Source organism: Syngnathus scovelli, chromosome 20, assembly GCF_024217435.2.
Source record: "Syngnathus scovelli strain Florida chromosome 20, RoL_Ssco_1.2, whole genome shotgun sequence".
Classification (NCBI taxonomy): Eukaryota; Metazoa; Chordata; class Actinopteri; order Syngnathiformes; family Syngnathidae; genus Syngnathus; species Syngnathus scovelli.
The window spans coordinates 6,052,217-6,066,091 of record NC_090866.1 but is presented as its reverse complement, the minus strand read 5'-3'; the positions used below and the strand labels follow the sequence as shown (position 1 = coordinate 6,066,091).

At 44.6% G+C, this 13,875-nt stretch overlaps 2 protein-coding genes across 6 annotated transcripts; both read left to right on the top strand.

Annotated features, from left to right (window-relative positions):
• Positions 1–238: 238 nt before the first annotated feature.
• Positions 239–2,220, top strand: ora6 (olfactory receptor class A related 6). Its single transcript, XM_049757856.2, has one exon. The coding sequence runs from the start codon at positions 565–567 to the stop codon at positions 1,501–1,503; it is 939 nt and encodes a 312-aa protein (XP_049613813.1). The 5' UTR covers positions 239–564; the 3' UTR covers positions 1,504–2,220.
• magl (MAX dimerization protein MGA-like) lies at positions 2,209–13,794 on the top strand. 5 transcript variants are annotated; one of them, XM_049757818.2, is made up of 20 exons: positions 2,209–2,332; positions 4,202–5,255; positions 5,447–5,711; positions 6,631–6,730; positions 6,808–6,921; positions 6,996–7,103; positions 7,323–7,424; positions 7,507–7,825; positions 7,998–8,145; positions 8,259–8,478; positions 8,564–8,748; positions 8,830–9,004; positions 9,084–9,298; positions 9,510–9,695; positions 10,290–10,587; positions 10,787–11,223; positions 11,323–11,550; positions 11,667–11,778; positions 11,871–12,275; positions 12,343–13,794. In XM_049757818.2, exons 2-20 carry the CDS (start codon positions 4,222–4,224, stop codon positions 12,867–12,869), a joined length of 5,178 nt encoding a protein of 1,725 aa, XP_049613775.1. In that variant the 5' UTR covers positions 2,209–2,332; positions 4,202–4,221; the 3' UTR covers positions 12,870–13,794. The 5 variants fall into 5 exon arrangements, with proteins under 5 accessions (XP_049613775.1, XP_049613774.1, XP_049613777.1 ...); XM_049757817.2 differs by lacking the exon at positions 2,209–2,332 and adding an exon at positions 2,345–2,756; XM_049757820.2 differs by lacking the exon at positions 2,209–2,332 and adding an exon at positions 2,345–2,793 and having other exon boundaries at positions 8,567–8,748.
• Positions 13,795–13,875: the final 81 nt, after the last annotated feature.

Sequence of the window (13,875 nt, the reverse complement as noted above, 5' to 3'; positions counted from 1 at the left end):
ATAACAAAAATATCATTTGATTTCTTCTGGCTCTTGATTGATAATTATCGGAAGCTAAGCTGCCGAAAGCTCCATCCCTGACGTTCTCCTTTCCCCATTTACTGCCAGTGTAGGGCTTATACTTTATCACGCTCACACACATACATGCACGCACACAGTGGGATTCACCATTAAGCTGATTCAGGAAGCAGGGAGTTCAGTTGCGCTAACGAATAGACGATGCGCTAGCAGAGGAAAAAGAGACAAGCTGAAACATGAACTGGTGCTCTGTCAACATCACGAGACCCCTGTGTCCCATTATGGCTTTTCCACTGTTAGGCTCATCATTCAAAATACACATTATAGGAAAAAAAGGAGTAAACCTCTAAGGTCCAACACAATTTGTTCCTTCTCTGATTAAAAACTCTTTTTGTTTTGACATTTGTACAGCATGATGAGCACAGCCGATCAGCCAATCGGCAAGTTGGCAGCATCCCTGAGGACTCCATAACAAGAGTGTTTGGTCTTGGCTGTATAGAGGAGGAATCTTTCAAAATCACACACAGATCTCACTTCCGTTCAACGATGCTAGAATTTTCTTCCCACCTCGTGGCTCTAAGAGTCATCATTTCTTGCGTAGGCCTTACAGGTAATGTTTATCTCATCTTCTTCATCATTCAGACCAGGGTCTCCTCGGTCAAGACGTTTGAGTTGCTTCTTTTGGGACTGGCCACGGCCAACCTGGAGGAAATTCTCATCGTCAACATTTACGACATTGTCATTCTTCAGAAGTCTTACGCCGTCTCTGATGCATGGTTGTGCCGCTCGCTGAAGTTCTTGACAGTGTTCGGGGAAATGGGCAGCATCTTGTTCACCGTCCTCATCAGCGTCTACCGCTACCAGAAGCTGAGAGATGCCGTCAAAAGGGTCAACCTTCCCATCTACCTGGATAACATCCATGCCGCTTGGACGACAATTTGCCTTTGCGTTGGTATCTCCATTCTCCTGAGTTCCCCCATTTTTGTCATGAACTTGCAAGGCCCGACGGGGAATCTCATGGGAAACCATACATGGAATCACACAGGTTGCTCGCCGGACTTCTTTCTATGTAGCAGCAACCACTGTCCGACAGTTAACCGCCTATACAAGTACACCTTCATCCTGTTGTGCTACCTGCTGCCTCTGGCCGTTGTCACGGTTACAAGTTCCCTCATTGTCGTCGTGTTGCTCGGCCCGAGGACAGCAGTGAAACCCATCGGTAGTGTAAGTGGCTCGGACCAGAATGAGAGAAAGCGTAACGTTCGAAGGCTCCACCGGAGCACCATTGCAGTCCTGGCAGCAATGGTGTTGTTTCTGGTTGACTGGACTCTCTATTTGTTTTTTCAAATGACTTTCAACGCCACTGACTTTCCCTTTTGGGTGGAACTGGAGTTCTTTATTTCAACATCTTACACATCCATCAGTCCCTATGTGTTTGGGCTCGGAAAAAGCTTGTTCACTATCAAGAACTTGTGTAAAAAGTAGTTTCTTTCTTTGAAGTCATTTCGTTTGGACTTGTGCTAAGTGAATATAAACTACTTTATTTGCATTTATTTTACAATTGCAACAATTAAATGTGCCTCCAGCAAAGTTCATAGAGTTCAATTATACATGTTTACTTCACAGATCATGTTAAATTTTCATTGATTTAAATGATCATCATTCATTTTAAAATTGTAATGATTAGTTAATGCTCAAAAAACAAGTGTTAACTGCACTGATCGCTTAGTTCTTCCTAAAAAATATTGGTCAGAGTACAAATGCTTATTTTATTTTGTTATCTGAAACTGGTTCCAAAATTTACTGACACAGTTTGCCATTTTATCAAAACAAAGCCACAAAAACATTGATTTTGAAAAGTGAGAACATTAGTCGACTCTTGAATTTTTTAAGTGTTGGAACGATTGAGCGGTTGCTTTTTTGTTGTCAAAAAAATGTATTATCGCAGCATGTTGACACTTTTTGCATATTGTAGTCTACTGTGTACGATAGCCGCCATTTTGTCTCAACCAAGTCACTCGACCAATGGCGAACCACTGTCGCCTTATTTAAATCGCAAAAAGTCGCCTCTTGCCGAAAGGCTCATTTTGTACCGCACACAATTTATGTCGGGTATATCACCATTATTATTCTCTATTGTATTAAAAACATGTTCGGGTTTAACATTTTAACGACTTCGGTTGAGTTCGGGTGAAGAAGAAGAAGGGCATTCATTGGCTACCGGGGAGCCATGGCGCCAATGTGTGACGTCACAGCTTCACTTCCCAACGTTTGTTGTGAGCGCATATGTACGTGCGTCGCCAAGTCTGAACAGGTAGTAACCACTGCGACGACAAATAAGTCTCGGTAAACATTTTGTCGACAACTTCTCAGAGTTTTTTTGTTTATTTACATCGAAAGGCGGAAGAAAGAAAAAAAATATCCCGCTTTCCTCACGCTGTCTAAGCGAGGATCACGCGATTGGTGGAGGAGAAGGCCGGGGGATGGGGTAAGCAGAAGGAGGGGGGATACTGTGCATGCGCCTTCTTGGCTCGTCGGCGTGTACGCGCGCTGGGTCGATCGATGCAAGAGGGCGAGAAAGATCTTTTGGCGTGGCTTCCTCCGGCCTCCATTATTTGCCACTTTGCCTCGACGGAGCAACAGTTTAGGAGTGTTTGTGTCCTCCCTCCGACACCACACATTGGTTTACACGGCCGCCACCGAGGCCACGCACGAGGCGGCCCTGCCGGAGCGGCGAGGTGAGGCGTTTGAGGAAACTGCAACTTTTCCAAGTTGGTGAGTGGCGGCCTGCCTAAGCCCCCTCTCTCGACACCCCTCTCTCTTGTTTCCCACTCAGTATTTCATCATTTAGCGCGTCTTTTCGACATTACTAACATTCAAGCCGATATAAGACAGCATTTGACGGAGTACACATCGTGGCGACGTGCCTTTTGATAGCGATTAACACCTCTGTGTGTTGTTGTGTGTAGCTTTATGGCGTTGTCCTCCCCCATCCCACTAAACCCGACGTTAATTGAATTTAATATCGTTTTTAATTCCACACGTTAACGTGATATAAACGTGGTGGCGTTTTTATTTGATTTATTCCGAGTTGCAAGAGCACGGGATCCTTGATCAGCCATGTCCTCCACGCGGAGACACCGAGCTGCCATTGGTCGGTCACGCCGACGATGTCCCACTTGCAGCGGGAAAGTCAAAGTCCACTTTCGTTAGTGTCGGACCGAACAAGAAGCGGCCAAAACGTTTTAAAACACTCATGCGTGACGTCCTATGGTTGTGTGTCACCGATGTTTAGTTGGGTGTGAGGCAGTAATGTGTTAAACCTGCTCACGTTCTCAAATATTGTCATTTGCGAAAGATTGTCAAAGGTTATGAACCTATTCTCTTAAACTCGTAACAAACAATGCTGCCAATGTATTGTTGTTTTTCTGTACTCGTACTCTTAACTACTCTTTTGCATTTTGGCACCGCAACCTCCACCACCCTTTTTTAAAATCATTAAAGTTGCCTATATTAAAAGTTCTAATTTTAAATGTCATGTAAAGGAAAATTAAATGGTCTTGCAACAATTAATACATTCTATTAAACTGTTTTTACATGGATACTCCCACGTTTTTAAACACGTAGTGAGTAATAAATTAGGAATACATTTTTAGTGGTGAGTGATTTATTGGGTGGAATCTGATAAACCAGGTCACAATAGTATGATATTTCTACACATTACTGACCGATCTAAAGTGTTGAAAATGCCTTGTAAATGGCTCGGCTAACTCAAAAGGGATGGCCTTGGAGATGTAAAGATTCTACACAGCAATACGGACCTATGAATTTTCATTCATTTCATAAAAGGAATGAAAGGAAAACAGTCAATATAAAACCACTCGGTACATCCATTATCTTGATACATGGATTGTAATACAATTTGACAAGTTTAAGTGTTTCAATTCAGTGAGGTGACTGTGGCGTTTCCTTCAAAGATGTATCTCTCCAATAAAAGACCCTTCAATTCTTAGCTCACTATATTTCAAAGTTAAATGATTCATTTTGATTCCATGCACGCATATTTTACATCAAAACGAGATCAAAACTTAAATTTCAGGCAAATGGGCTGGGAACAGAGTGTGAAAGCAGGGAGCATGACTGGTCATGTTTCTGCCCTAATCTGTATGTTATTTTCTAATAGGATGAAGTGAGCCATCAGTAATGCCCGCGACACAGCCTCAACCCACAACAATGGAGGACCAGGATGTTGAGGAGGGACCCACGGCTAGCGTCCCCACTTCAGATCCCGTCACCGCCGTCCCTTCCTCCACGCCTCCTTCTCCCACCAGCGGCATCTCTATGGCGAGTAATGGTGACGGTGTGACAGCGCTCCACTCCCCCGCTGAGGCCAGTCCAGCAAAACCCGCCGTGGCGCTACCCACCATTTCTGGGACGAGCCCAGCCGCTTCGCACATTGTGTCGGCATCGGACTCTCCAGCATATGCTGCGAGCATCATGAAATCAACGGTAGTGGATTTTGGGAACCCGAACGCGGGCAATGAGTACCCTAACACGCTGACGTGCAAAGGCGTGAGCGTGACGCTGGAGAACGACCGCGTGTGGAAGCAGTTCCACAACTGTGGCACGGAGATGATCCTCACCAAGCCGGGCCGCCGCATGTTCCCGTACTGCCGCTATCGCCTGACTGGACTGGACCCGGAGCGGCACTACAGCCTAATGCTCTCCATTGTACCGTCGGATAAGTACAAGTATCGCTGGAACTCGCCCAAGTGGGAGGTGGTGGGGCCGGCAGAGTATCAGGCCCAGGTTATGGTACGGGCCTTTACCCACCACTACTCGCCGTGCAGCGGCTCAGACCTGATGGGCTGCATGCTGTCCTTCTATAAACTGAAAGTGACCAACAACCCCAAAGACTTGGAGGGCCACATTGTCCTCACCTCAATGCATCGCTACATCCCCCAACTCCACGTCATCCCCCTGCTCAATGATGACGTCACACCACCGGTCATGGGACCGGAAAGCTTGACGTTCACCTTCCCGCAGACAGAATTCATGGCAGTGACCACCTACCAGAATTTTCTCGTCACACAGCTGAAGATCAACCACAATCCTTTCGCCAAGGGCTTCAGGGAGGACCGGGACGAACCCCGCTTGCGCAGCGTCTCAATGGAGATGCTCCGGGGTAACATGGGACCACATGAGGAGCAACCAGGAAGCAAACCTCTGGACGAAAGGTAGTTTTGGGAAACCTTTGTAAACATTTACCTTTAGCCAAGGAGCAAGATTAAGCTACTACAATGTAATAGATAATCCATAAATTTGTTGAGGGTTCCGGAAAAACATTAAGTTTGTTTCTTTGAAGGTGTGTGCTAAACACTATCACCAATTACGTACTGGATCGATTTGTGCTTTTCTAACCTTACAGCCATGACTCGACTTACGACCACACTGAGCAAAATGGTGACATCGATAACGACGAGTCGCCCAGCAAACGGCCCCTCATCGAAACCCCAAAAGTATCTGTGGCCTCGGTCCCGAGAACCTTTGGTAGGTGCAACAGGAACGGCCGCTGGAGCAGATTGAAGGGAAGATCGAATCTGGCGGCGTCGTTGTCTGCGGCAGCGAGTGTCTCTGCTGAGTCTGAATTGGATGAAGTCGAGGGCCTCACCTTTGTTTCATTCGCCACCAGGGTAAATACTACTTTCATTCTATTTGTCTTGTTTTTTTAAATGTTTCATTTCCAAAACATAATCAAATGTAATCAAAGTAATAACAGATTATTATTCAACTGCACAATCTCCCATTTTTTCCAGTCATCAGTTTTATGTGTACTATATAATACAAACAATGTATATATTTTTTTAATTGTAACAGAGTTATCAGTTATAGAATGTGAACATGCATCAATTCATTACAAAAATAGACATTACTCTACTATAAATATTTGTGTCAAAAATAAATTCAGATTTATTATAGACAATATAACCTTGCATTGTGAAATGTGGCAGCCATTTTGGGCTCGCGGTTTCCATGGTAAACATAAACAAGGCTGTGTAGTCACATGAGGGGAAGACTGCATGGTAAATGCAAGAAAGGGAAGGTGATTCACAAGGAAACGTTAGACCACAAAGCTTCTCTTTGAATGTCATCAACTAATGCTCCAAACGTGAAACCTACGCAAAGTTTCACGTCTACTGTTGTGGTTAACACTAACACTGTCTGGTTGGGACCTGTGCCTTTGTTTATTTTTTGCACTTTTATGTTTTGTGAGCGCCTTTTGTTAAGCATCTGGGTGTTCATAAAAGTACCATACAAATGAGATATATTTCACTTTTTACGAAAACATATTGAGAGTTATGTTAGAGCAACAAACAAAAATAGTTGAAATACATGACAGTGGTATAAAAAAAAAAATTAAACCGAGCATTTTGAGGCCATGCTAAAACTGAATTCATTGTGTGAAATGGGTCATTTGTAAACCGAGATCACACTTGTGTATATGTGTAAAAAAACAAAACAAAAAAAACATTGCATTATACCAGATGTGTCCTTGAGTGTGGTCTATAGTCATGTCCATATACCTTTAAACTGATCTTTTCCATATCACAGGAAGCTCTGGAGAGTCACATCCGAGCCGAGCCATCCTATAAGTCTACGCCGGTCTCGCCTGATTCCTCCTTGATGACTCCCGTGCAATCAATGGAAACTGGTACAAAAGTGTTGTTTTACAGCTGTTCTAACAATTTGTTTGTCACCTCGCAAGTCTAATCATTTGACATATTACAGAGGAGGCGACTGCAGAGACGACTGAGGAGAAGATTGTTCGCCTGGAGGCCATCTTACTAGAGGACCTCAAAGTGGCCAAGTACAGACAGGTGATCCACCCTGTCCTGCAGGAAGGTGAGCGGATGCACTTGGACAATTACAGTGACATTATCAGAATAAAGTCTAACGTTTATTGTGTTCTGTTTCAGTGGGCTTGAAGTTGAGCTCTCTGGATCCCAGTATGCCCATTGACCTGCTCTACTTGGGGGTTCGCCTGCCACTGCCACCCCTCAGCCTCCCAGCGCAGGATGGTGACAGTAAGTCGGCACTCAGCCCAGCTAACACATTGCTAAATTGGCAACACTGACTGTAGTTTTGTAAACTAGCTTCCTTTTTGTTTGCAGCATTTTATTATTTTATTTTTTTAGTGGAAGGGACAGGCTTTGAACTACAAGCTACTAAATAAATTTCCCTGCCCTTGTAGTTTATGCAACCTTGTGACATCGGGAGCTAAAAGCAGAGTGTTTGCCTTGCAGGTGAGGGTTTGGCTTTCATCTCCCGAACAGGAAAAACAAGTGACATGACCAAAATAAAGGGTTGGAAAAACAAGTTTGTTCATAGCAAGCAGCCATGCGATGGTGAGGCGGCTTCTATCGTCTTCTGAGCGAGTTACTGGCTTGCAAATATGAACTCATTGTCATTTAATTTCTTTTGTTCCAGGCTCCCAGAAGAACATGTCGGCCTTCTGCAGCAACATGCTGGACGCATACCTGGAGAGCGAGGCCCAGCATATCAGCGCGCGCGCCGCCGCCTTCTCCGCCGGCCCCGAGGCCCCCGTGGCCTACCGGCTGCCATCCAAGAGCGCCAGCTACGTAAAGACGCTGGACAGTGCCCTCAAGCACCGCAAGCCCACCATTGCTGACATCAACAACAGGCCCTGCCCGCTCTCCTTTAAGCCGCTGCTCTATGCTGCATTGACATCGCCGCCGCCACACCTGGCGACCACGGCCGCTTCCAGTAGTGCTTCTCGTCCACACAGGTAACAACTTGAGAGCGGTTTCCTTTTGTAAAAGTAATTTTGTGAGAAGTAAGCTGCTCCTTATTAGCACTGGTCAAGTCTTGATAGACTTAAATGAAAGGTTAATGGTGAAAATCAATACGATAAACCATATTTTTTGTAATGGGACATTTTCCTATCCCCGTGCGGTCAGACCGGCGCAGACTTCTCAGCTGATATCATCAGTCGCCCAGCAGAAACTGCTTGAGATGGAAGACGACGTCGTCAGCCAGGGTTGCTCACGAACTCAACTGACCTCCGAAAGGGTCTCAACCTCGCTAGCTGTGATGCTAACCAAAGAGGTACCATACATGATATACAATACATGATAATAAACAGAATTAGTTATATGTAGGTCAAGCATTTCCACCATGAAAGACCTTCAAATCTTGTTTTCCTCCTGCTTTTTAATTAGAAGCTGCAACAGCAGACTGAGAAATCGCCCCCGCATTCAGCCAGGAAGGCCGCAAGAACGAAATGCGGACAAGAGTTCTGCCGACTAGGCTGCGTATGCTTCAGCCTTCTTTATCCTGTCGTGGGGCCGCTCCACTGCCGCCAGCCCGCCTGCATGTTTGGCTGTACGTGCACCAAGCAGACGACACAGGATGGTCTATTGCAAGATAAAGCGACCGCTGGTAAGATTTTCAAATATTTCAAAAGAGCCTCAAATATTAAAAAACATATTTAAAAAAAAAAAAATCCTCTTGTGTTTTCTGCCAGCAGGCACCGCTCTGGTGTATAAGCAGTGTTCCACCTCAAAGACGAAAAAACTGTGGAATCGCAATTGTTTAGACACAGATCAAGATCCCCTCTTTCAACCCAAAAGCCAATGTGTGCCCCCTGCAAAGCCTCTCGAGCCGTATAAGGCGCCTCTCAAACCGTATAAGGCACCTCCCAGCCAACAGGTATCAATGAACAGATAGATAGAAAAATAATGAGTAAATGGAAGTTTCCTGTAAATGAGAAACATAAATCTGTAATTGCAGATTCAAGAAGAAGAGAAGGATCCTGTGTACAAGTATTTGGAGAGCTTCCTGACGTGCGCGCGGGTTCGCGCCTTCAACAGCAAGCCACCGTCTCAAAACAAACTTGATTACATACCATCCCTGGCCACCAACTCCATCAAGCAGAGCCGGCCCACCAGTGAGCCCAAAAAGCAAGGTAAGAACCATTATGATATCGCCTGATTTTAATTTGACATGCTTATAAGTTGACAATAATTCCTGTGTTTCCTTTGCAGAAAACTTGGTATCCAAAGAGAAGATGGCTAAAAAACAAATTGAGATCCAATCAGTATGTAACTGGGAGGAAGACCAAGAAATGATCTTGGAGACTTTGTGCAGGCGCCTTCATCAGGATAAACTCTCAGAGCCCTTCAGCATTGGACCGTATCTCATCCATCCTGTCACCAAGATCTTTATCCAAAAGCCCAGTGGGTCCCACCTCACCTATAGAGTGAGTTTTATGTGCCTTACTGAGATCCCAAATAACAGGAGCAAAGTTGCATAAATAACTGCGAGATGATTTAGTATGTTTTGTCAGACGAAAGACTTGTGGATCAGCCTCCACGTTGGTTTTAATGGTTGTACCCAGAGACGGGAAAACGCAACCTGCTTTGTGACCAGTCTGTGGTGTAGGATAGGAAATGACATTATGTGTCCTCCAGGTACGTGTTAGTCGACCGTCAAAAATTCGCGATGGAATCGAGCATAGCTACAATAAGGCGGGAGAAGACCCCGAGCAGTCCGTGCAGCACTCAGAAGTCAAGCCCTTCCTGGCTGGTGTGTTGCCCGCTGGACTGATGGTGGCCAGAACCAAACCAGTTGGCCAACAAGCCTCTGAACTCATACAGGTTAGACTCGGGAACATGTATGTTACTGGTTGGGTGTGATTTATTTTTTTTTCTTTTTTCTTTTCAAATTTTAGATTCATAATATTATTCATTATATTTTACACAAAATACATTCCATTTAAATTTGTCAATGATATTTTTGAACTTCATTACCATGTAAGGCAGGGGTGTCAAACAAATTTTTTTCGTGGGCCGCATTGTAGTCATAGTTTCTTTCGGAGGGCCATTATGACTGTCAACCCAAATAAATGTATGAGCACCTCATATTATATACAGTAAAAGCTACAAAACAAACTGCCAAATAACTCGTTTTCAAATCAGACGAGTAAAAACTGGTCAAATATTTGAAAAAAAAAAGATATTATTAAAAGTGAAGACAATTTACAATTCTAGTAATGACACGAATTTGATGCACAATTTATCTTCGCGGGCCACATGAAATAATGTGCCGTATCTGGCCCTCGGGCCTTGAGTTTGACACCTGTGATGTAAGGATTAATTACATTTTTGGGCCTTGTTTTTGTGGAATATTTAGGTCAAATATCTGTCAGGTTGTTTTGGTTTTCTGACATGTTTTTTGTTTTCCGTAAACAGGTGAATGGCAAAAGCTACAATTATGTTAACCTGTTGCTAGGCAGCATGGGTGCACTCCACCCAGCCAATCGACTAGCAGCATACGCTACGGGTAGGCTGCAGCTGCGTGCAGACCTTACTCGCAGGGTGGACCAGACCGCTACTGCCACCAGCGTGCACAAAGTTAACGAAAAGCCTGCCAATCAAAACTTAGAGAATGCAAAACCTGCTCATCAAAACTCGATGGCTACTGGCAGATTGCTACCCTTGGTGATGTCGGCAAAGAGCATCAATGATGTCCAGACCCATCCTCGGCTTTGTATGTTCATTTTTTTAATGTATCAAAAATCTTTGTTCTGTAAATTTTCAATTGGCAATCAAAATCGTAAAAAAAAACCATTTGAATTAAGAAATCACTTTCTTACTTTTTGACTGCCAATTGAAAATGAATAGAACTAATTATGTAAATGAATGCTACCTTAAATGTATCTGCTTAATTCCTAATTGTGCTCCCTCAGTTCAATTGTTAAAGCAACCATGTGTGAAAAAAGAACCCGAAAGTCCACCATCGAGGCAGTTGGCCCCCCTCACCGCCATCAACCCTTTCCAGCGGACACCCCGCTCGCCAGTCTCACTCACTGTGTCGCCCTCGCTGAAGACGCCCAGCTTTTTGAGCCAGAGCGGCACCTACACCTTCAGAATCTGCCCGCCATCATACCAGGGCGAGAAGGACAAAAACCTTTCCAGCGTCAACTTACCGGGGGGTTTTAGCCTCATTTGTTTACCAAAGCCAGCGGGTCCAAACGAACCCAAAAGTCAAGCTGCTCAGGAGGGGACATCTAATGGCTCTGTAATGGCGTCGGACATTAATGGAAGCCAGGCAATAAAAGACGAGCACCTGAGTTCTTCGTCAGATTGCGAATCCAGTATGAGTGATGACAGCGCAGACAGTGACGTGAGTAAAACCTTTAAAAGCTTAACAAACGTGTGTGTCCTGTCCCCGCCCCCATTTTTTTTTTTTTTTTTTAAAGAAAGTGCCCTATCTTGCGTGTAGGTGGACTCCATCATAGACATTGAGAGCATTGAGGACTCCAAACAGCTAGTGGCCCAATACAAGCCACCTGTACTGTGCACGGACAACCCCAATGAGTCCAGAACGAAGAAGCGCAGGAACCACTCCGTCATCGAGAAGCAACGCCGCATAGAGCACCGTGCGCTTTTTGACGAGCTGCAGAAGGTGCTCGGCCAAGATGGAGGTTCCAGACTGCACCTTCTCTCACTGGTTGGTGTTAGGGCATTTGTTACTTAGGACGTGTGTGTGTACTGAAAATGTCTCATTAAATGGTGGCAGTATTTTGACAATTTATTTTAAGCTCGTTACTTATGTGTGACTCTTAGGCTTTGAGGGAAATCCAAATGCTGAAGTTCTTCTCTGAGGGCCTGCTGGAGAGGAAGAAGAAGCTGGCCCAGATCCAGGCGCTTCACGTGAAGAAATTGTCTTCCTTGTCTGGTGGGTGCTGCTTCTATTGCATTGCAAAGTTAAAAACAAAACAAGCAAACAAACCAAAAATGTAAAACGGTGAAGTCTTTTTTTGTTTTTAGGTAAGCCTGAAGACCTGATCAAACGCAATTTGAGCATGGTTTTCAGTAGCTTGAAGTACAAAGGCAGCTCCAAAGCAAAGCCTTTCTTCATGCGTCTGTACCAATCAAAAGAGGAGCCTGCCAAAGACGCCACCACCACCAGTCCGCCTTCCCCAGTCTTAGCCGCGCCACCGACACCAAAGCCTCAGCTCCTTCCACCAACGCCGCCACCTGTAGACCCAACACACCAGCTTGAAGCACCGTCACTTCCATCTCCCGCTCCCCAAAAGCCTGTCCAACACAATAAATCGCCTCCCGCTCAACCCAACAAATGCAACAAGACTCCTCCACCCGCACAACGATTTGCCATCCCTCTAATTCGCTCCAAGACAGGCAGACTCATCCTGCCTTCGTCCATGAAACCTGGTAAGTTCACACGTCTATGACCAATTATGCATTTCTGTTCCAATGATGTGCTCGCTTCTTGTACCAGCAGCTCAAGGCATCTACACGCTCATGCTCATGAACCCCAAACAGGATGCCGACGTTACGTCTACCAACTCTTCTAACAATGACTTAACCGACTCCCTGGACCGAGCATCACCTACGGACGTGGACCAGGACAGTCCCGTTCAAAAACTGACCGTGTATTCCAGGGAACAGATGATACCACTCTCCAATTCGAGTCCGTTACCAACGCGGCGGCCTAGAGGCAGACCTCGAAAAACCCAAAGAATCCTGAAAAGTAAAACAAAACCAGAGAAGGACATAATGTTCATCCCGAACAGCCGTAAGAAACAGCCGGCTCAACGCAGGAGAGGGCGGCCTCGCAAGAGCGAGCCCGTAGCAACCTTGGGGGATGCTGTTGGTCATAGGGCAGCGACCTCTGAGGATGCTGTTGGTTGTGGAGCATCGCGGCCGCGCACGCGAGGCTCCTTGGGTAAGGACTTCCCCAGTGCCAAGCGGCAGTCTTGGATAGACATAGAGATGGAGCTGGACCCCGATTCAGACTCTGACTAATAAGAACATTGAACTAGGACCTCAGGCCGTGTTGCTGTGGAACCACACCTGATGTGCCCGTGTTTTGTCTTTTTTTGTGTGTCAGGGTTGCAAAAGGCAGGGACATTTTCAGTACATTTCAAAAGATAGGGATTTTTAAAAAGAATATTCTAAATTGGAAAGCAATTTGGGTCTTTTCAAACAATCAAATTTAAACAAATATCAACATGTTTTGTCATCAGCAGACATCAATGCAAAATTGAGTCAATCTACTTGCCCACACACACGTGAGGGCAAAACTGCTCCATTTGGTTTCTTCCCATCCTAAGTGAGCAGTGATGTACTGTACTGTGTGTGAAACTACTCAAATATTTTTAGCTCGCAGAAAAAAAAAAAAAAAAAATTCGACCATATAATTCATTACTCCAAAATTTTTTAAGTATTTCTATAAAATTTGTTTGCTTGGATTATGCCAAAATGGAAAATTATCAAGAGCCAACCATTAATTTGTCTCCCTACCTCCCTCACCACATATGGTATGTTTCTAACTTGAATTTTTTTCCCCTGGTTTGCGGCTATGGTTGAGGACCTTTATGAATACGCAATGTTGCTCACTAGTCCCAATCAGGTGTTTTGGGTATGTAGACACCGGAGAGCATTAATTGACCTGCTGAATGTAGATTCATTTGTCACGACTTCCACCACCGCTTGTAATTTTTTGTGTGTGTCTTCGTTGTTGAATCAAAAGGCTATGTAAATTACTGCATTTTAACACACGAGAAGGTTTTTAAAAGCCTTTTTTTTGTTTTTTTCTTCTGTTGGCCTGTGGAAATCTTTTTTTTTTCTCAAGAGCACTTTGTCTTTGATGGTAAAGGGTTTCAATTAGTTGACTGCAAACTGTTATCTACCATGTTTTGTAAGTATTAAAAGGACTAATGTGAATGAATTTAATCTTGTATTGTTTTTACTCTACATTTGAATTTTCTTTGCTGTTAATTTGAACCTAAAACAAAATCAAGTTATGTAA

Coding starts and splice junctions, on each gene's coding strand:
- magl (XM_049757818.2), top strand. CDS start 4,222: ATGCCCGCGACACAGCCTCAACCCACAACAATGGAGGACCAGGATGTT. Junction 7,104..7,322: donor CCCAGCGCAGGATGGTGACA/GTAAGTCGGCAC, acceptor TTTGCCTTGCAG/GTGAGGGTTTGGCTTTCATC. Junction 8,749..8,829: donor AGGCACCTCCCAGCCAACAG/GTATCAATGAAC, acceptor CTGTAATTGCAG/ATTCAAGAAGAAGAGAAGGA.
- ora6 (XM_049757856.2), top strand. CDS start 565: ATGCTAGAATTTTCTTCCCACCTCGTGGCTCTAAGAGTCATCATTTCT.